Source organism: Brienomyrus brachyistius, chromosome 14, assembly GCF_023856365.1.
Source record: "Brienomyrus brachyistius isolate T26 chromosome 14, BBRACH_0.4, whole genome shotgun sequence".
Lineage (NCBI taxonomy): Eukaryota > Metazoa > Chordata > Actinopteri > Osteoglossiformes > Mormyridae > Brienomyrus > Brienomyrus brachyistius.
The window spans coordinates 19,261,876-19,285,161 of NC_064546.1; the positions used below are offsets into that span (position 1 = coordinate 19,261,876).

Consider the following 23,286-nt stretch of genomic DNA (forward strand, 5'->3'; position numbering starts at 1 on the left):
ATATTTTGCAGGATGGCTTGAAGAGCGTTGCTTTAGTTCCCAAAACTCTCCTCGGGGCACCTCAGCTATTCCAGGAATTTGTTAAATATCGCCACCTTAATTAGTTAAATATTTAGGTATTGATTAGCCAAACATGGTGTTCTAGTGGTTGAATCAAGAAATACATGAGTATATTGGACAGTTGCTGCAAATACTGGAGTGATTTTAGGAGAGGTTTTGAAATGGTTCAGCTGACACATTTCACCAGATGTAATTTTACAGTTTTACGCCAACATGAAGATCAAATAAACATCATTTTCATTGACTGCTTAGGATTTTTGCACAGTAGTGTACACATTTACCTTGTAGCTAGTGTTTTTATCCAAGGCTGGAAAAACTGGGAGTGTCCTTATAAAAACATTGCAATCAATGTTTTAGATTAACAAAATAATTAATATTCATTTCTACTTATTTTTGTTTATAAATGATAACATATTGTTAGGGCTTCTTTATGTCATCTGGATGCTTTTGGAGATACAAACAAACAACAAAGCTTTCTTTGCACAAGTACGTGAGAATGCCTCTCTTTGCCAACCTCATCCTGCCCTCCATAGCTTGGGAGCAAAGCACAGGGTCAGTTTAATGTGCAACACCACTGGAACTGGGAGTTAAGGGGCTCACTCAAGGGCCCACAGACATGTGATGGTTCTGCAGAAGCCGGGGCTGAAACCAGCAATCTTCTGATCACAGGCTCCTGTGGGAAATAATCTGCTTCTGGCTAGGAGATGACTGAGTCAGGTATCGTTTATTAGCAAACGTGGCCAGGAGCCCTCCGTGAGCTTACTCAAGCAAGGCTACTGAGAGAGGACAACTCTGATCAAAGGTACAGCAGGATTAGGAATCAGGGTGTGTGACATCAGTCAGCTACCTGTTGGCCAACCTTCCTGCCCTGGGGGGGGGCAAATACCCTGTGGGGGCCCAGTCTAGGTGGGCCACCTACATAACACAGAAAGGTGCATGTAGGTCGAAGGTGATATGAGGAAGTTCTCACAGACGATTGAGCGCAAAGCCTACTTCATATTCCACTTTTTTGAGTGACCACCTGGCCCAGCCCAGATTTTGGGTTTAGTGGAAGTTTTGTGTGTTATTGCACATTGACTGGTGCAAGGAACTGAGAGTGTATTACTAGGTTTTTCCAGTAGGTGGAATCCGCTGGTCTGGTGAAATGTCATTGCCGCATGTGCATCAGCCACAACCATCTGTGTACACGGACAATCCCGCCACACGCAGTATGTATGTAACGGCGTTACGCAAGTCAAATCTGTGGATAGGCACCATTTCAAAACCAGACACAAAACATAAGAAATACCCACGCGTAGATAATAACATTCTCGAAACTTTATCTCACACTTACACATTCAAATTTGTCCAGCTAGCCTTGTTTACTGCCGGTGAAATGTGAGTCGTGAATGTTGACTCACTGATGATGATGTGTGGAGGTATCGATCAAAGAGGGGAATGATGAAGGACAGGGGAGGGCATTAGGAGGTGCGATCTGATGGAGGAAGCTCGTTCATTGGGCAGGTTACACTGACTGCAGATTCATAGTCAATGTAGGCATGTCATTGGTTGAATATTTATAATTAATTTATACATTGCACTTGCCTACCTATATTGACTGGCACAATGCCAAGGATGTATGCAAAATTCTACACGAAAGTTCGCACACAGACAAGTGGAGAGCAAATTAAGCGTCAGACAAATGCATCCTGTTCGGCTTCCATTCTCTACTTCCTGGTTTGACAATTCTTCCTTTAAGAAAACCCAGAAGGGCGTTGGATCGGTGCATCCTGCTCCCACTGCGTCTCGATCCCAGGAGGCCCGATGTCCACGGCTCTCTGCGGAAAGTCTGATTTCCTTCCCATGATGGATCTGACTCTAGTTTAGTTTTGGGCATTCTCACTTTTCCTGCGGAAAGCACCACGTTAATCTTGGAAAACTTAAAAGAATAAAAGCGCTACTTGAACATTTAGCGTGCTAATTAATTGCAATCAATTTATATGATTAACAGGTAATTGGTTTCATCACACGTGGCATGGGAGATCTACTGCTTGTCCAATCAGAGAGGCCAACAGGCTTTTTCTGCCATGAATCCAGCTTTGAGGTCACAGCATGTTGATTGGGCTGCAGAAAGACCTCGAGTGCCTTCGAATTAAGAATGCGGCTTAATTTGCGGCTTAAAGAAATCAAACAGAGCAGGAGTCTGAGATCAGACATCAAGAAAATAAAGTAAAAAAAAAAAAGAAAAATCTGAAGAGAAATCAAATTGCTGTATTTGTCTATATTTTATCATTTCTGTGTTATAGTGGCAGTCTGTTGTGCATTTCACTGCTATTGTTCTCATTTGATTAGTTACATATTTTAGCAGAACATTCATTCAGTAACACTTTACTTGTGGGGGCAAAAGTAACTTACTGTAGTAACTCAGTTACTACCCAAGTACAAATCATGAACAAATATAGTACCTGCAGGAAACACATGAACCGTTATGACTGATTAATTATGAATGAATGTGGGATAAGTTCATAACTAGCACTTATTTTCTAGTTAATTAATACAATAAATAAGGGAGTACTACAACATTTTTGTGCCCCCCCCAAGAAAAATGTTACTGTTCATTCAATTGAATTTGTACAGCTCCTTTCCCAGGGTATATAAGCGACTTATGCTCCCTTGTGAAGCTCCCGATGTTATTTATACAGTAGAGTGTCCCTTCACTGAGCCGGGGGATCTGCTCCATATAGTGATAGCATTCCACAGTGGACCTGAACTCTCATTCTATATATGTTTTCTCCCTCCAGCAGCTCCTACATTCTTTTAAAAAAATACCGACACCGTTCATATAATTACACGATAATTCTATAAATGAATCTAGTTTAGGATTTTTGTATGTTTGTGTGTTTTTACAGAACGGCATTTTGAGTTTCAGTATGCTGCCATCTCATGGTTTTGTCGTGAGTGTCATGGTTAATTGCATAAGTCTAAAGGCTGAACGGTGTAAATAAAATACCTTACCATGGTATTTTAAAAGTAGCATGGTGCTTTAGTGGGTAATCTCCAGGGTTGTGGAATTGACTCCCAGCTTGACTGTGTGTGCATGTGTGCTTGTGTGGCGTCTGTATTTTAATCGATAGAATTCACCTGCTGGTCCTGTCAATGTATTAAGGGCTTGTCTGGAATAGAACCTGGCAGCTACGGTGTGCCTCAAGAACCATGATTAAGCAACTCGAAGAACTTTCCAAAATTATTTCATATATAGGGCATTTTGGAGGTCAGTTCAGTGGCACTTTATGAGTGTAGTAACACTGAGGCCCAATAGCAATGCTTAACATCGCTAACAAGGTTAACTGCTAACAAGGTTAACTAGTGTCCACTCACAGCAACGGTACTTTCATGAGCAGGGACACAAACAGACATCATGCTTCAAAGCCGGAGTGCAGAGTTTCTGAGAAACTGCTGAAGAACTCCCAGAATCCCTCTCCCACTCCGTCGTGGTCTGGCCAATCATAGGCGCCGCATGCAAGGCAAGACTGCCTGTGGGAAAAAAAAAAACATCTGTGACGTCTTTTATATCGATGAGAAGCCATCCATCTTCTGGCTGGTTCTCCAGTACAGGGACTGTGTGTTAATATCTGTTGCAGTTACTGAACAAGCTGTTTAGAAGATTATTGTTACACATGGATGACGGATCCCTGTATTAGTCATGCAGTAAAGATGGCTGTAGTTTATATTATTGTGCTCATTGTGTGCCACAAGGGCCGTCATTGTCAGAACATTCAGTGTAATGAAAATACATTAAATAAACATATATTCAGGAAGAAACACTTCAGATTATGACCTGCATTCACCTTGTAACAGGCTGCCAGGTCCCTCCTACTGAACTGCATCCTAAGAGGTGGATATGCTAAGTACTGTAATAATACATTGATGAAAACAGCACTGGCACCTTCACAGACTACATACATTTCATTAGTTAATACAAATTGCATCAAGCCTATTGGAGGGAAACCCATTAGCATTTACTGCTAACACGCTAAGTGTGGCTCCATTGGTTTTGTCATGGGTCATAATGGGTGGCAGTGCCAAAAAAAATGTGTTAAGCATAATTTTACTATAGGTTCAAGTAATTTCTCAGAACAACAGCACTGGTAGATACAATAACCATCATCCTAAAAGTTAGGATCTTAAATATTTATATTTCTCCATAGTTTCCATCTGAATCATTTATATGTGTTTCCTTGGCAGAAACTGGCATACAAATGAGGAACGTTTGTGAGAGACTCAGGTCAGTTAGTGATACCTGGAGGAGTTTGGATCAGGGCCCACGCTCAAGGATGTAAAAGTGGTATGATTACTCGGCCAGCCACCAGGTTTTAAACCCACAACCTCCTGGACACAGATCTTCACTTGTTGAGCTACACAGCCGCCCTTTAACCTGCAGACTATGTTTGCTTTTGTATATAGTTTCTTAACAGAAAACATTTATGCTATATGGTATTGTACTCTGGCTGTTCACATTCTCAAAAAGCAGCAACAGCCTACAATGTCAGGTCACTTTCTCTGCCCCTTAACTACTTCATCACCATATCTCATATGAACATGTTATAGTCATTTTACACAAATAAGAGATAAATTGTAACCTCCTCAATGGTCCCCACTGGGAAACACAGTATCGCCACCTGTAGCTCTGGTCATGTGATATATCCATCCATCCATCCATTTTCTAATCCGCTTATCCTACTGGGTCGCGGGGGGCCCGGAGCCTATCCCGGAAGCAATGGGCACGAGGCAGGGAACAACCCAGGATGGGGGGCCAGCCCATCGCAGGGCACACTCACACACCATTCACTCTCACACGCACACCTATGGGCAATTTAGCAACTCCAATTAGCCTCAGCATGTTTTTGGACTGTGGAGGGAAACCGGAGTACCCGGAGGAAACCCCACGACGACATGGGGAGAACATGCAAACTCCGCACACATGTGACTCAGGCGGAGACTCGAACCTGGGTCCCAGAGGTGTGAGGCAACAGTGCTAACCACTGCACCACCATGCCGCATGTGATATATCCATCCTAGTTAAATAGTAGCTTTAAATACAGATAATTATAACGATGATTTATGGATTATCATTATCCTAACGACAAGTAATTGCGACACATTTCACTGGACCCTTAAGGTTAAATTATTCACTGACCACATTTCTAATGAATGTATATAAAACGTTTACTTCACAAAAATGAGCCTTCCTTTCTCCTAATAACACTGGTGTATATAGCTTGTGTAGAATCTGTGCCGTGCAATACAGTGCCCAGTATAACTGGCTCGTGAATCCACTCAGTTTCTGTAACATCACACGGTTTATGTCCAGCTCTTGGGAGAAAAGACGGGTCTGTTACGGCCAGCAGCTGCGGACGTGGACTAAGCTGGCCAGTGTAGAGAAGAAGCAGATGAAGAGCCTCAGATGTAAAACCTGTTAAAATCACATCCTGTCTGGAGACTGTACATACTGTCAGCTCAAGAATTATTGGCACCCGCCATAACAATAGGCACAAATCATTATAGAAAACAAACAAAATGCATAATGCTTCAATTGTGCTTTTCAAGCATTTGAGCAAGATGTATACTTTAATGATGTACTGTAATTTAATGTTTTGAGGTACTTATAAAGGATATTTTAAATGAAACCAAGCAAAGTGAACTTATTATGATATTCTGTTTTTTTTTTAGTTGTTCTTTTTCTTCAGGAACCAGTTCTTGTGACCCTGGGGTCTGAACATGAGGTTGTGCATGTAAAATCCCTTTTTTCATCAATCACCATGGAGAAAACCAAAGAGCTATCAGCTGAGAAGAGACAAATGACTGTGGGAGATCAGGTGAAAATATATAAACAGCTATACCGCCTAGCCCCGCCAGGGCAATAATCAAAGAAGTTTCAGAAGTCTGGAAGAGCTGCAGATTTGCCAAGAAGAGAACGCCACTCACCCACACACACACAGGGAGGAAAATGGTGAGGTAGGGTAAGAAGAATCCAAGGATCAGAAGTTCAGAACTGCAGAGTGGAATCTAGAAGAACTACAGCTGGAATTGTGTGTTGTGGTCAAATGAAGCCAAAACTGAGCTCACTGGCCATGCAAAGATTCCTATTACAATCAGTGGCATAATGAATTCTGCTATGTACCGGGACAATGACCCCAAGCATACAGCAAAATCAACACAGGAATGCTTGGGAGAATACAAACTCCCAAGTTGAATTGAAAGTTTTTCAATGGCCATCTCAACCTCCAGACTTAAATCTTATTAAAAACCTGAGGTCTGGTTTGAAGATGGCAGTCAAAAAGCATAAGACTATAAAGTATCTTGAAATGCGAGATCCCACAGAAAAAGTGTTCCAACTTTGTCATACTTTTCAAGGAGAGGTTAGTGCTACCAATCTGTCAAGCAGTTTCGACTTTCAATAAACTTGTAATACTCAATGAAATGTTTTGTGTTTGAAAAATTGCTCTGTTGAACCATGAACTTGTAGGAGGGCAGAACAAGAAAAATGATTGGTTCAGAGAGAAAACCAATCAGATTTCAGAGGGGGGTGGGTCCAAGCAACTAGAGGAGGCAGGACACCTAATGGACATATGACTATTATGCTTCCCAATCACAAGCGCAGAGGTCTAACCTCCTGAGCTACAAACCGACATTGTGTCCCCTGCCTTGTGCCTTTTTGCTCTCTAGGATCACAGAAACTGTACGGAATAAGCCATACGGGTGATGGATGAATGGACAGAAGATGTTCCCATGAGAGGTTATATCAGGTATGTAACCTGCATAATTACCAATATTACAAGAGACATGTGTTCTGGCTCTCAGCCCAGACCATACGACCACACGCTGTTGCCCTTTCGGAGACCTGATGCCTGCTTTGTGTCCCAGCGGATTCACCTTGTGCTGTAGCGGAAGTGCCTCGCTTTCGTTTTCATGCCCAACGGCACACATCCTGTTTTCTCTGCCCTGTGCCACGGGGGCCTGTCTGCCAGCAAATCTCACATATTTATGTATTTAAAAAAAAAATATATTTATATTTAATTGTACATGGAACAGTTAACACAGAATAGTATAAATGGCACAAATTATGAGCTCAATGATTTTTTTTTCTTCTTCGTATATTTGAATATAATTAATACTTTTTGTGAGGCGATATCATGGGCGTCTTTGGTCACAGTGTATCTTCCGTTCAGTCCCTTTCTGACCCATTATGTATTACTGACAAAGAAGAGAGTCTCAAAGTAGAACCAACAAAATTCATGCTTCCAGCAGAGTATGGGGAGAAAAAAATAGCATGAGAACGCAGGTGCAGAGACAGCCTTGGGTGTCCCGGAATGTTCCACAAGTTCCTTGACTCTTGTCAAGGAGTGCCAGTCTCTTTCTGGTTCCTCTGCACCCCTTGTGCACCTCTAGAACACCTCAAAATAAGAGAGATTCCAGTGTCAGTGAAGCAGGCCCAGCAGATTCCGCGAGTGATTCCAGTCCCAGTATCTGACACAAAGCCTACAAACTGCTAAGCTGCCCTTTTCACGTCGACAGTTTAATTTATTACGTAGTCGCAGATAAAAGGGCTAAACGTCTGCGAATTTAACCTTCGAAAACGTATCACGCATTGATTCATTGATACCTCCTGCACCTTTTAAAAAGAATTGAGAAAACTGAAATAGGAAAGGAAAAAAAATGAACATTTAAAATGTTCCTAATGACAAGAGATGTCACTGCTTGCCTTGTCCTTCAGTATTTCTGTAACAAGGTAATTCTCCATTTTCGAAGTTGATTGTAGTGCCCCGCTACGTGCCTGTTCCTGTTCGGTGTTGCTTTTGCTGTCTGGGGTCTTGAAATCCTAGAGTCACTTCTTGTTTGATTCTCTCTTAAGTATCATAACGGGATCATTACTTCGGACAATGCAGATCCAGTTTCCTTTCAATCTGACCAACTCACAGCAATATCATCCTAATGTTTAACTCAAATTCAGCACATTTTAACGCTATAATCTTGCCCTGTTTGCAAACGGGTTCCAAACAGGATCCAAACGATAAGTTTTGTCTTACCTGAGGAAAGTGAAGCAGTTCTCTTGGAGGATAATATAGTTTCCACTTACCCAGAACAGGGTCACAGAGATCCAGGAAGGATTGGGCACAAGGCAGGAGACAATTGGGATGTGCCAATCCAGGGCGTGCACTAAAAGCAAGTCAGAGTCTCCAGTTTGCCTAACTGTATGCTGGTGAACTGCAGGAGGAAACCCATTCGGGTGGGAATCGAACCCACAACCCAGAAGGCATGAAGTCATTGTCATCTAAAAAAGGCCGCAGTTCTGAAATTCAGAACACAATAAGATTCCTTGTCAAGCATTCTGGCTTTGATTTTGAAATTGATATTGCTGTAAAATTGCTTCTCAGGGCTATAGAAGATAAGATGAGTGAAATACATCTGAGACCTGTGCTATTTCCAAGCATTTTGTTTTTTATGTGGTATTAAGAAGCCTGACACAAAAAATAAGCAAACACAGACTCACGGTGAAAAGGAGAATCACGTTAAAAAACATATCATATTATCCCGTTTTTCGCTGACATCGCTAAGACTACTGCACTGCATTGAAGTCTTCTGGTGACAACTCTGCAGGGTATTTAACTATTATTTTTATGGATCATTTTCTATAACCTAAACCATAACCAAGGGAGTACTTGTCCTACAAGCAATAGAGAAAGATGCAATTTTACCCATCCATCCATTTACCAAACCGCTTATCCTACTAGGTCGCAGGGGGTCCGGAGCCTATCCCGGAAGCATTGGGTACAAGGCAGGGAATAACCCAGGATGGGGGGCCAGCCCATCGCAGGGCACACTCACACACCATTCAATCTCAGCATGTTTTTGGACTGTGGGGGGAAACCGGAGTACCCGGAAGAAACCCCACGACGACATGGGGAGAACATGCAAATTTCACACACATGTGACCCAGACGGAGAGTATAACTCAGGTCCCAGAGGTGTGAGGCAACAGTGCTAACCACTGCACCACCATGCCGCCCCAATTTTACCCATCTCTTGCCTAATTCTTTAGCAATATATTGCAGGTTCATCTTTAACGCAAGGTGTCATTTTTGTCACTAACACCCATGAGAAGTGCAGCATTACTCATTCCAGCTTATTAAATCCTGAGCTGCAAGTGCCAGACCGAAGCACCTCTCAGAAAACACGAAGAGGTCTGGGTAAGTGGAAGACCTCATCATTGGGGAGCCGGCTTCAAAAGGCTGTGCCTGCGATTGGAAGGTTGCAGGTTGGAATTGCAGCATTGATAGAGTGCTTTACCATTGAGTAAGGCCCGTGGCTCCTATTTCCCCAGGGATGGTCAGAACCCGCATTTTCAGATGCATGTTGCTTTTCATAAAAGAGTAAATGATAGTTAGTCTTCAGAAAGCATCCCTGAAAATTCCATAATAAAGGCAGCATGAGATGGACATAGAGGCTTATCAGGCCGCGTAGGGTCGGAGTTCTGGCCCCTTCCCGCAACGAGAGATGGAGCAGGGAAGCAGCGGTGGGCAGGTCCGGAGGGGGTAGTAGACCCAGTTTCTGCAGGCAGAACTGCAGAGGAGCAAGCCGGAGACTGCTGCTCTAGAAACGTCTACCGTCTAACTTGGGCTGGAGGAGAACAAGTCCAGGCCCCTAGACTTCAGCAGAATTTTTTGCAGAGGTGTCTAAGTGTCGCCGGAAAAGGTGTGCCCAGGCAGACATCCAACCGCCTCTCTGCATCTCCATGGCAACACCGAGAAACATACGTAGTTGTGTAGTTTTTCATTTCACACATTTCAAGACATAGACACCATATAAAGGTTGCCATCTTCCTGACTTTAGGTACCACAGTTTGTGGCCAAAACACACAGGTCAGGTACAAGTTCTCTCCATTCTTCTTGCTCAAACCCTTTAACTTTTTGTAGATTAGTGCTTTAAACCTTTTTTTAGCTCATGTTCCCCATATTTGTAGCTCCGCATATCCTTAAATGTCATGTTTGTTGTTTATTATTTTCTGAATTGCATACTAGTCAGGCCTGAGCCAAATGTACCCTCATGACATTTTAATGTTAGCCTTGCAAACTATTTAGTCTTACAGGAATGTAGGTTGCGAATACAAATATGCCGATGCCACCCTTTCCCAAAAAAAAACAGAGCCAACCAGGACAGGAGAAAAGCAAGGAACACTGAACAGCATAGCAAGGAAGCAGGTAGTGGATTGTAGCAGGCAGTGCAAAGGTGGACTCTTGACCGAAAATACTCGTGAGACTAATGGCTGACATTGTCCCCTCCATCACGTTCTTGTACCGGTCATGAAGTGAAAACCCTGGTGTCTTAAAGGGTGGGGCGTGCCAAAATTAGGAGCTCTCGGGTCAGAGGGAAGCGTTGGCTTAACTGTGAAATTACAAAAGAGCGCATGAGGAATCCCATGTTGAAACGAGATATAAATCAAAAGGTACACCAGTGATTTCACTTTTTAGCGATGGAAGAACACAGGATGTGCTCTAACTTGGTCATCTTTCTTACGTACATCTTTATTTATTTACTATATAGTCACTGATGACAAAACAGGCCACTATTTGGCGATTAAACGCAATACAAGGTAACCTTCTGTCTGGTGTATTGTAAGTGCGTGACAATGGGATGATAATGGCAGTTGATGGTACAGTACTGTATGTAAATAACAATAGTGTCATCTAGTGGTCGCTTCAACGGAAAGTGGCTTTTTGGATGAGAATACCTTTGGTAGAACGTGAACAAGCTGTGGGTGTCGTTCACATTTCCATGAAGTTGCCATTTTATAGAAAAGAACAAATTTGTATTTTGAGTTTAATTTCAAAAAGCCGTGTTTGGTTAGTAAGAGGCTTTAAGGGCCTTGTTCTTCTGAGCTAGATAATTATACATGTATAAAAATGGCAATAGGCAGACAATAAGATAATATTAAGGATGAAGTAGATAATTAGATGCATTCGCTTTTGTAATCTGTGTAAAATGTATGATGCAAAAACTCTTTCCTACATTTTTGGGGGCGCCATGTGGCTCAACTAGGTGTGGATGCTGTACCTATCATCAGAAGGTTGCTGGTTCAGATCCCATAGCTGGACAGAGTGATGTCACCATTGGGCCCCTGAACAAGGCCCTTAAACCCCAATTGCTCCAGGGACTGGCGGACCCTGCTTTCTCAGTTGCGTGTAGCTGTGGGTAAAACTGTCTGATAAATAAGTAAAATGCATGATGGGTACATTTCCCTCATTGTGTTTGCAGGTTTTCTTTCAACCTTCCATGCAGATGCAACTCAGCAGAGCTAATTAAAGATCAGACGTGTAAACCACAGTTATTTTGGCATCTGAGAAAAACAAGATGGATTAGATATTATGAAAGGGTATTAGAGACTTGAAGGAGATGGACGAGGAACCAAGATCAAAACAGGTCTGTTCTATGATTCAGTGACCACAATATGAGAAATGTGGCTGCCGATATTAAATAAACAATATGGAAAATAATTGCGTGGGTAATGGATCTGTGAAACAGCTTTGTGTTCTTTTTTATTTTTTGTTTGAAATGCCAATTAAAAAATGCCAGGGTACAATTAAATTTAGACCCCGGCTGAGAAGAAACCGGCACCTGCTCATTTAATGGGAACAGTGGAAGGGAGGTGGCGAGAAATGTAAAACGTCACATCTTCTCTCTGCAGGGCAAAGGGCTTATATTGGTGAGAAACGTATGTGGAGCTTCTGTTTTTTGGGCTGACGTCACCAAAACAAAGAACATTTTACCCGTCGTTTTCGCGACTCTCCAGGAGAGCCGGCTTTCCATTCCCAAAGCTAAGTGACAGGTGACCAAAATCCCTCGATCACTCTCAGCACAACCAAGAACCAAGGGTGGGTTCCTGAAAACACAGCTGGGTCAAGGTTCACCCTTCCTGCCTGCGGGAGCTGTGGTCACGTGATGCTGGCAGCCGCCCACAAATCATGAAGATCTTACAGTGAATTAAGGCCACTATGGGTGAAGCTTTGATGTCACTTCCTGCCATTCTACTGAAAACATAACGCTTGCGGCCAAAGTTTTAAAGGGTGAAAAACAGGAACCTTTCCATATAAAATCAACTGATATCTCACATATCAGGCAGAAGAGCGAGACACCACAGTGGGCCAGTTCCTGGAGCACGCACCGGTGGCAAGATATTGTTTGGCACCATTCGAGAAAGCACATATGAATCTGATCTTCATTACATCATTTGCCCACACTGGTACTGTGCAGACCAAAGCATCTTAGACCCGTCACCGGTCATGAATGCACTCAGCATAAACAGCCGCAGAAACACTTTCCATCCGTTTTCCATAAGCACTTGTCCTATTCGGCATCACAGGGAGTCCAGAGCCTATGGGTACAAGGCCGGGAAAAACCCAGAATGGGGTACCAACCCCTCGCAGGGTGTACGTACACAGGCACACCTATGAGAAATTTGGTAACTCCATTTATCCTCAGCATGTTTTTGGACTGTGGGGGGGAAACCAGAGGGCCTGGAGGAAACCCCACGACGACATGGGGAGAACATGCAAACTCCGCACACACAGAGCCTTGGCAGAGACTCGAACCTATGAGGTAACAATGCTAACCACTGCGCCCCCCCCCCCCGCGAAACACATTAAGATGTTATGCATAACCGGGGCACAGAGCAAGGAAGCTGAGACAGGACTACAAGAGTCGGGCAAACACAGGGTTTACTCAAAGGAAGGACACGATCAGAAGACAACTACACCACAAACAACGTCAATGACCGGACTGGGGAAACATACACTAACGCGGACTTAAACACACAGGACTAATTAACAACAAGGAGAAACTGCTGGTAACAAGGGGGTTTCACATGAGGTAGCGAGGGGGCGTGGCACACGGGAGGATCGGACGAGCGGGGCATGACATAAATTACTGTTTGCAATGTGCAGTGTGCAAGATGCAGTGAGGCCTTTTCGTTTCTCTCTCTTTGGTTTGCACTGTTAACTGCAGTGAGACCTTTGTTTTTTTTTAGTAATGGTTACTAAATTAGATAACATAAATTCAAGCCTTGGTGCTTCAACAGTGTTTTTTAGATTTGTCTTGTAATAAATCATTTAAAAATGTCCTTTGAATAAGATGTGTCTTTGCAAAAGTTTCAGAATGATTTTGAAAAGGATTGGAGAAACTGAATTCATTTACACAGTCAGAAGGACAGGTGGACATTAGATTATTACGTAATGAATGTTTCTTTTCATTTCTATTAATCACCCGAGTCCAGCATCTCAATCGTGTCCAATGTCTATCGTTCTATCTAGTTCTTCAGTAGAAATTTTAATATAAATAATTCCTAGGAACAGAAAACAAACAAAAAAAAATAAAAAAAATCCAGCTCTGAGAAGTAACGTTTCAATTCTATTTTTAGAGTAATAGGAGGTGATCGTTTTAGTTTACCAAAATTCAGTTTGTATTACTGTAAAGATATTGCTGCAAGCTCAGCGTTCAATACGCAGTATCGTTTTTGCTGTGGTAAGCACATCAGCGAGGAGATACCTTTCTGAAAACGCTGTCTTGCCGAGTGGTATGATGGGTTCATTTCGGTGCAGGGACGCCCATCTTGTAGACCCTATGGGCGGATTAGGCTATAATTTCATACAAATCCCAGCAATTACAGGGAACCCTATCCCTAGTATAATTTGCAGTGACTTTGATGTAGCACACGTATCTCCCAGGACTCCGTGTTGCGAACAGGTGCACATTAACGTTTCTGAGGACATTTTTATTTTGCAGGTTCGCCAATTTTAGTCAGCTGGCCTTAGTGAGACAGGTCTGCACATACATGCACACGGATTTACATGTATGTAACAATTTAATTACCCTGTAAATAGCCTGTAGGGTTTGCAAAGTACCCCAACGCTTAAAGGGGCACAATTAATTGTAGGTTTATAATGGAATGATGTAGATTTACTGTAAGATTTCTTGCATGACTCTCTAAGCATTTGTGTCACGTCAGATGCATTACAGCTGGCAACACTGATACTGCAATTCAACTCACATTTGAATTACCGCTTCTGTTAACATGTTAACCCCGACCTCCGTCTATTAACTAGGGTGTCGCAGGGTCACAGAAATGCAAAAAAATATATAAAGATCACAGAGTGATGGAGTCATTATAAAAGTATGGGAAGGTAAATATGAGTCCGCTGATATCTGAGCCAAACCGGGGTTCAGCGACCTTTACCGTAAACAGGGAGCCTCACCGGCCGGCGGTATATAGCGCCGCCCCTGCCGCACATCCGGGTGTCGCGGAGCGTCGCGCAGACTCGCTGCTGCGGCTTCTGCGCTTCCGCGTTAAGCTGCTTGGAGCTGGAGGGGGGAAGCAGCACAGGACAGCAGAGCTCTGGGTGATACTGTATACAGGCAGAAGCAGGCATACTTAGGGGACGGGGGGCTGGGGGATCCTCTTCCGCGGCGGGTGTCGCTAGCTTGCGCCGGATAGTAATCGGGGCCGCAAAACTGAAAGTAAATCTCGGCGAAAGAGTCTGGAGTTTTACCGTGAGGGAGTGATGGGTGCGTTTCGGACCCGGGGACTGTGACAGCTCGGCCGGCGCGCTGACATGTGACATTACCGGAGGGGCATCGGAGAGAGGCCAGCGTCTGTTTGCTCGCAGCTGGGACGCTCCCCCCCTCCCCCCGCCACTGCACACACACCCCTCGCTCTGGGGTTTAAAATGAAGAAGTTTAACATCAGGAAGGTGCTGGACGGCCTGACAGCAGTGTCCTCTTCCTCATCCACCTCCTCCTCGTCTGCCCAGCCTGGATGCAAGGAAAGTGAACTGATCCCGGAGACGCTCCAGTCGGAACATTTTCAGCTCTGCAAGGTGGGGTATTAGCACGTCTGAATGGCGTGGCATGCCTGTCAAGTTAGTTTATGTAAAAATGAATTATAGCCCTCATGTGATCGCTTAGGTAGCATGCTATGGTGTTAGCAATGGTAAGAATTAGTTTTTGTAAAATGAGATTTGGAGGTTGATCGCCAGCTTGTGACGGTCAGGGATTGGGCTACGAGTGACACCGAGCTCTGTCTGTGTCGGGCATCGGCTTAAATATCTCATGATCTGTCTTAATTTTATGAGATGCAGGAACGTCTGCAATAGTTTTTAGCCGCCTTTTTTGATGTTCAAAGTCATTTCTTGTCAGAATACAGTGCCAGTTTGCTGCTTCCAGGAGTGCAGGAGTGATGTAAATATGTGTTTTCGAGACCTGGCCCTCCCACACCAAAGCTGTGAATGTGCAGTTGTTGTTTTTTTGATTCTTCTCTGCTTATATATGCATATTAATCTGTTTCGCTATGAAAAATATTTTAGAGCAACTAGCGGGCAGCCTGCAATTAATCTCGCCTATGTTTGCGACAAACTGAGTGAGGCTGAACGAAACCCTGCATGCCTCAAGTGGTTTAGATGTACCCGGGCTTTTTTTTATTTTAATATTGTGTTTTGATGTGTTGAAGGTGAACTATCCTTTATATTTATCGCTAGGCAGTAGGCCTGTGTAGTAGCAATCTTCACTGGAGAAACCATTTGCATCAATTTTATGGCCAAACACCCTGGCCCTAAATTCACACTTTAAAGTTTCATATCTGTGTGATATATATAAACACACATACACACGTGCATTTTTTTTCTTGGTACTATTGCTATTTCTTATTAATCGTTCGTGTTCTTCTTGTTTTATTTCTTGTTATGGTGTCCAAACACATGACAGTGTTTCTTTCCTTGAAAAGTAAGCTTGCTTAGTTTGGATATAGGCTACATTGTTTTTGAAAGAAATTGGAATATCGTTACTGGACTTCGGAGTTGGTTTTGTAATCGTATAAAACAGATTATCAAAATTGTTGGCACAGTTGGCTCATTTCTATTCAAAATGCTAAAGGACAAGAATAACGTTAGACAACATGGTCTGTGGAGACATTTTTAGCAAAGATCAACTGCTTTATCCCAACGGGAAGCCCCTGCGCCCTCACACCCCAATAACAGCGCTTCCGCTCGGCAGTAGCGCGTCCCTCTACATATCAAATCCTACCCGCATACGCATATTTTAACTGGAGTTCAGCTTCGTTTCATTTAACATTTTACCAAAACAAGTAACATGTATGATTCAACAGGAAGAGCGAATCGATGCGTAATGTGCATGTGGTAAAATTGCATAATCGAGTAATATTATTATACCATTAAATAAAACCTGCTGATTTTTCCTTCACTCTTTTTCGTTCCCCTCCCTCATTTCCCACTCAATATACAGACTGTCCGACATGGATTCCCTTATCAACCCTCCTCCCTGGCATTTGATCCCGTACAGAAAATATTGGCTATCGGGACACAGACTGGAGCGTTGCGCCTGTATCCTTTCCTTGGGAAAATGTTTTTTTGTTTTTTTTTATATTTCAACTTTCTCTCTGAATGAGCTATTGATCGCTTAGCTCTAGGTAAGTTACTGATGTGTTGGTTTGGACCTATGGGAAAAATTGATTGCAAAGTTTCATTACAAGTGTGTTTGAAAACCCTTGTTTGTTGATAGAAGAGCTTAAGTTGTCATGTGAATGAATACCGATGTCCTGAGATTACTCTTTTTAACCTCCAAGTGAACATATTCTTAGGTGATTTGAACCGAAACCAACTAAATCTCAAGGCTTTGAATTTGATTTAGATGTGTGCCCTGCGATGATAATGAAGTCTCCAGAGCTGTCTTTGTCAAAATCAGCTGTTTTAGGAAGTATTTTGCTCTCCTCTGAAAAAATATATTCCCAAGATCAATCACTAGGGGGAGACGTTCAGCATAACCCATCCGCCGCCTGCTTTTGAAACAGATTTAGGTGTAAAACAAGGTAAAACCTTCAGTTCGCTTCTTGTACGCTTGTTGAGGTGATGGTGAGGTGGTTGTTAACATTATTCTTCAGTTAAATAACCATTTTTGTATATCTGTAAGAAGTAGTCTGATTGGATGTAGTGTATGAAGAAAGCATTAGGTGTTCTGCTGGCTTGTTTTACTTTTGTGATTATTGTAAACGGATGGGCAGTTCTTTTTAGACACACGCAACATCCATTTCTGTTGGCATCGGTATTTCTGTCCTCCCACTCAGTGGTGATTTGTTATATTGCCTGCATAGGTCCTTTATATGGTTTAAAGTCTCATTCCATGAGTTAGGGTTGACTGGTTCTGACTCTGCATAAGCGTCTGTCTCAGATACTGTTCTGGTTTGGTGTAGAAACCTAACCCGTATGCTGTCAGGCTTCGCGTCCATCGGATCATGTCTTTAAGGGCCCTTTATTCCCATATTGGTGGCTAGGGTTGCCCGCTTCATGCCTGTCAGGCATTTTTTCAACAGAGGAGTATTTAATGCTATTTAAGGTATAATGTTCCCTCACAATTAGTTTGCCGTTTGTTTGCGTCCCTTCCCACTTGTAATTTTGCGGCTGTTGACCGACAGTCAGGTTGGCAGGTCTCCTTTTCAGTTTCTGTCTTGGATTGTTTTAGGACAGAATTATCATCAGCTCCTTTAATGAGATGGTGTGAGACTGGGGGAGCCTTTCAGTCTGAGCGTGTGAACAGTGATGTTAGCCGGGGGGGCCATTGGGGTGTTGAGTGGCCATCAGTGTTTGAATTGTAACAGAGGTCTTGGTGGTGGGGAGGGGATTAAATGTTGAGTGGCAAGATTTTTCCCCCGCCCCCTGCCAAACCCATGTCCATGCCCCTGCATGTGAGACAATTTTAGGGTTGATGTTGGGTGCAGTGATGTCCAAAGCTGATATAAAACAAACTGGGAGCAGGCCTGATCCAAGCATTTTTTAACTTATCGGTATCGGCTATCAGAGTCCAATTCAAAACACGATTTTAAAATTCTGGCTGATTATTGTCCGTTGCGCGTATTGTAAGGTTTGTCACTTGCTGCAATAAGCCTGACTACCTGCAATGTTTACAATGCATGCAATGCCATCCTTTAGAGAGCAGGTCACAACAGAGCATTGTTTACTGCGACAGATCTTATTAGGCACTGTTAGGGATAATAATACAAAAAAAGTTAGACCCTTGCTACACTTGGTATCGTACCAGTCAAAAGTTTGGACACCCCTATCTATATACGAATATTTGTACTATTCTCTACATTTTATAATAATTATGTCCATCAGAACTATTAAATTACATATTTGGAATTATGCACTGATCAGAAAACCGTTTTCTCCTGTGCTTGAGTTAGGTCATGGAATGCGATTTTGACTTGTATTCTATGTTCTGGTGCACGATACCTGAGCTTCACGGAAGTCTCTCTCAGTTGAAACAGTGAAAGTCATGGTTTTTCCAGTTTCTTGGCTTCTTCTCTCCTCCGAGTGCAGCATTACGTCCCCCTTGCCTCCTGAGGGGACCTGGTCTCTGGTCAGGCTCCAGGGGTGGTCTTGTCGCCTACATTCGTCACCCAGAAGCCCTTGCTTCATTGCTTCGATTGTGGGCCGCGACTGAGCGCTGAATGAGCTCATCATCTGAAGATGACAAATTAATACAAGCAAATGGACCCTGTGCAACTGCAGCAAAGGAGAGAATAATTAATCATGTTTTTTTTCTTTGCCCTCTCCATTTATACGATGCAGCTTATGAACCCCCATCCTTGTCTGTTCTGAGTGATTAAACTGTAATAGCCATGGACTCATGCAAAGAAATAACTTGTTTTATGCCACGTCCACTTTATTATTGCATGTGAAGCCGTTGGAACTGAACATTTGCCCTGCGTGTGTCCTCCGTACAGCAGGATGCCCTGACTTAATAGGCCGATGTGCCGTTTCCGGAATGTTTGTACGTTTCCCTGACAGTTTCTCAGGATTGCGGGAGGGACTCACTCGCAGCATTCTGACATCACTTAGATTCATCTCAAAAAACTATTTTAGACAAGCGACTGCATTTCACTGTTTAAAAAGTAGTTATGGTTTGTCCCCAAAATGATAACACTGAATAGATTCAGTTTGCATTGAGTTTACTGACTGTGGTCTAGCTGGTTGAATCAAAATCATCAAAATATCCAGGGCTGGTTCTTGGGACATTGAGAGTTGTTAATAACATAGGGGTTTGGTAGAGCGATCATATCACGCAAGCTTCTGCTGACTCTTGGGCTGAGACGTTCCCTTTCTGAAGTCGGTGGTCTGTTAATCCCTCTGCCTCTCAGGATCTGCCATTTTCCTCTTATTTTCTGCAGACCTTCTGGGGTTTCTGCAGATCGGCTACAGCCATCTATGTGACCTTATGGGGGGGAATAACGTACTATCACGTTGCCCTTCCTCACTACGTTCCGAAAGCCCAGCGTGCGAAAGCCGTTTTTTGCTATTTCAGCGCGTTACCGAGCTTTGCAAAATGGTTTTCTCATCGTTAAATTCATCGCAAAGAGCATTTGTACCTTTCTGCAAGTGTAACCGATACGATAAAGTTGGGAGGGGGTTTATTTCACAGAGGGAGCGCAAAAATGAACAATCTCTCCATGTTTTGTGTTTCATATCGGACGCTAATGGGTGTTTTGGGTTCTGGCGAAGCTGATGCTGGCAGATTTTTAGGAAAGAGGGAAAAAAATGACCAAAAAAAACAGCCGAAATCATAGCGGTTTGCTGTAGAGCCTTGTTTGCCAGGGAGAGTGGCCAATTCGCCAAGCTGTTTATAGCCTGGCATGTAGGTAGACCTGCATCTGCTGCCCTTTTCGGTTGTCACAAAGCCCCCCCTCCTTCCTGCGGATTAATGCTGGCGAGCGTGCAAAAAAAAAAAGGGGGGGAGGGGTGGCACCGACGAGGCTCTCTGGTGTGTCAGAGACACCCGGTGGAGACCAGCTGTCACCTGTGGTTGATGCAGTTGGAAGCGTGAGGGAAGCGATGGGATCTTGGCAGGAGCCTCGCTCTCCGCCGGAGTGGTCGAGGAGCAACCTCGGGGGACCCGCGAAGTGGAGCGGGGCTAGGGACAAGGTCAAGAGCGATGGGGCCAAGGCCTTCTCTGGAGCGGTCCGATGTGGTAGTTCCGCGCACTGCCTCCCGGCGAAAGTCTTGCGGGAAAGTGAGGGTGATGGGGGGGTTGGTGGCTTTAAGACAAATGCTGTTCTTGAGATCCTTCAACTTTTTTTTTGGGGTCGACCTGTTAGTCCGTTAATTGACATTTACTACCCAGATGCTTTAAACTAAAATTACTTTCCAGTTCCAGGAGAAATTGGGGCTTGAGGGTCTCGCTCAGGGGCCCGGTGGTAAAAATCAGTCCGCCGATGCTGGGATTTTTCACCGGCGACATTCTGATTATAGGCACGGCTCACCATTGGTGCCAGGTTTACCCTGACAGTGAAGGTTGGCGCTTAAGAGTCGAGAACTTGGAAAAGGTTAGCCGAACGTAGACTGTTATCGACCACCTTGTTGGGCCTGCCTCCCCAGCTGTGGGGAAGCCTGGGAAACCAGAGCCCCATTGCAAGGGGACTCCTGAAGAGGTGAAACCTTCACCTGTGTATTCCATTTTTTAGGGGCAAGAGAGAGTGGGAAAGAAATAGGACGACAGAAACCCTTATGAATTAACAAATGTTTAATGGCTGCTCTGGCAAAGAAGGGGGCTAGAGTGAGTCTTAGCAGATCTGGATAACGTGTAGGGACACCCCAGAATGAGGATTAGGTGGAGCCAATCAATTTAACCAAAACCGATCACCTGACTCACTTCAGAGAGAGACCCCCCCCCCCCCCCCCATAGAATCTCGTCAGCTAATGTTTAAATTAGCCATACCCGATGGTTGCTGACACAAGCTTGATCTTAAACTCTTTATCTTGTGCTGAACTATCAAACAAGTTCCCTTTCGCACCGTAGGAAGTTAATTGGGTAAATTGCCACAACGAACAAAATGTTCCCAATTCTTCACTAGCGGGAGGTGAAGTCAGACGTTGCGCGTGAATGAGCAGCTAACGGTTAAAATTTTTAAGGGAACTCAAGTGTTATCCCTGTCAGGTTCTAAATGGACTTTGGCTCAGAGGGAGACGTAACAACGAGCTATTGGCTAAGTGAGGTAGATGGTGGGGCAGATTAGCCTATCAGCTGCAGGCCCCAGGAATGCCTCAGGTTCCTGCCCACCGACCCCGTCCGTGAGCCCACCGCTGACCAGCTCCCCATCCACCGGCTGTCCCCCTGGTGGGGTGCTTTCCGCAGCCGCTCCCACTGCCGCTCCATCCTGGCGTGCCCAGCAATACGCCCGGGGGGGGTCTCCTTTGGGGGTGAACCTGCTTCCCAGCTTCCTTTCATCTTCAGGAACTGCACTTGGTGCATTTTTAATGGCTTGTGGATTAAGCGGCCTAAGCCATCACTGACCTGCTTTCAGTGAGCGGAGATGTAGACGCTTAATTCATGCAAACTGTAAGTGTATCAAAAAAACACTAAGATATTAGCTACATTTGTAAAATAGCCTTTTAACTTTTGTTTTGTATGTACATTAATACAAACTATTTAAGTATTACACTGAGGCCATAGTCTGTAACTTTGGTTGCATTTACAGGAGATAATGACCAGAGATGCACAATGTATTGGTTGCCATTTTGGTATTCGGAGATATTCGTTAAATTTAAATATGTGCATCACTCCGATGTAGGGTGCCCACCTACTCCATGTCAGGGGAGACACTGAGCTACTGTAGGCCAGGGTTTGTAAACTACCATTTCAAATAAAAAGACCTGGATTTCAGTTACTGCGATGGGCTGACCCCCCCATCCTGGGTTGTTCCCTGCCTCGTGCCCATTGCTTCCGGGATAGGCTCCGGACCCCCAGCGACCCAGTAGGATAAGGTTTGGAAAGTGGATGGATAGATTTCAGTTAAGCACTGAGTTCTTGCTGTGTGCTGATTGGTCAGTCTCCTATGATCATGCACGTGTCACTGATGTTAATGTGAAACAGCTGGATGAGTCTTTCAATCAAGGAAACAAACCAGTCGAAGTACAAGAAGAACCAAACTATTTAGGCGAGTACAGGAGCCTCTCAGTTATAAGTAGTTTGTAAAACGTGAAGTAGCTCAAACTGTCCCCTCTGGCATGGATTCGCTGCATGGATGTAACTACAGAAACAATGCAGATGATTTCATTGGGTTATCAGCCGATTTCTATAATGAAGGACAAAGGATTTCATTGCCTTGGCAAGTGGCTCAGCGGTTAGCGGTTTTGGCGTTATCAGACAAAACTATCATTGGTCAATATCCACATCAGTACATAGCTAATAATGACCTGTAGACCCAGATATAGCTGATAAAGGAAACTGAACAGGACAGATGGACTGTAGCTCAGTGCCTCTGGCTCTGGTTCTCTATCTCTGTAGTTTTCGTCTCGCATCAGAGAAACTTGTAGCTTTGCTGTGGTTGGGTCTCTGAATTATTTATAGCTTGATTTTTGGTTCTTCAATAGACTGCTATCCCATCCAGAATGCCTCTTGGCTGACTCATTGACGAGTATATTCTTAATTAGCCAGTCTTTGCTTTTTCTAATTAACACACTTGAGTGTTCAGGTTCTTGGGTTTGAGTCAATGAAGGGAGTGAGTGGGGAAAAGCTGCTTTTCCAAAGCTGGGGGAGCACTTGGCGTGGTATATCTCAGATGGGTTGGTGTTTCGATGTGGTGAAGGCCACTGCCCCAGGACAACACAGCTGGAACATGACCGCAGTAGCAGAGGAGGACAACCATCAGAGGATTAGTGGAAACTCCCAGAAGGAGCAGCATGTCTCCCCCAGCTCTCAGCTTCAGTTGCCGGTATTTCCGTGAATTCCAGCTGGCAGGTAAACGGACTCCATAGCCACGGGAACATTACTGCATGCAAGATTCAGGTGGAGAAGCTCTCTTCCCGGCAGGTGTGGTCGTCAGTCTTTCCTGATGGGAACCATAGGTCAGTGTCTATTTCAGGTGGTCATGTCTTGCCTCTGGGGGCTTGTGCTCAAAAGAAGGATCTTGTGAGATCCAAGACTTAGCCATTGATCTAGAACAGGGGTGTCTGACCATCCAGGACTGGAGTTGGAGTCCTGCACATTTTTGGGTTTCCCCTCATTTAACACACCTGATTCAACTCCTTGTGCCAATTAGCACACAGCTCTTGAGCTGAATCATTTGTGGTGGAACAGGGAAAGAGCTAAGATACACAGGGCTCCGGCCCCCCCAGGACTGGAGTTGGGGACC

The 23,286-nt window shown here is 44.0% G+C and overlaps 1 protein-coding gene across 3 annotated transcripts in view; it reads left to right on the forward strand.

Moving 5' to 3' along the window:
- Positions 1-14,421: 14,421 nt before the first annotated feature.
- stxbp5b (syntaxin binding protein 5b (tomosyn)) overlaps positions 14,422-23,286 on the forward strand; it is a 38,577-nt gene continuing 29,712 nt past the window's right edge. For all 3 annotated transcript variants that reach the window (XM_048974086.1, XM_048974087.1, XM_048974088.1), the window contains exons 1-2: positions 14,422-14,965; positions 16,386-16,483. In XM_048974086.1, coding sequence (XP_048830043.1) covers positions 14,816-14,965; positions 16,386-16,483 — 248 coding nt within the window. In that variant the 5' untranslated portion in view covers positions 14,422-14,815. The remainder of the gene's footprint in view (positions 14,966-16,385; positions 16,484-23,286) is intronic.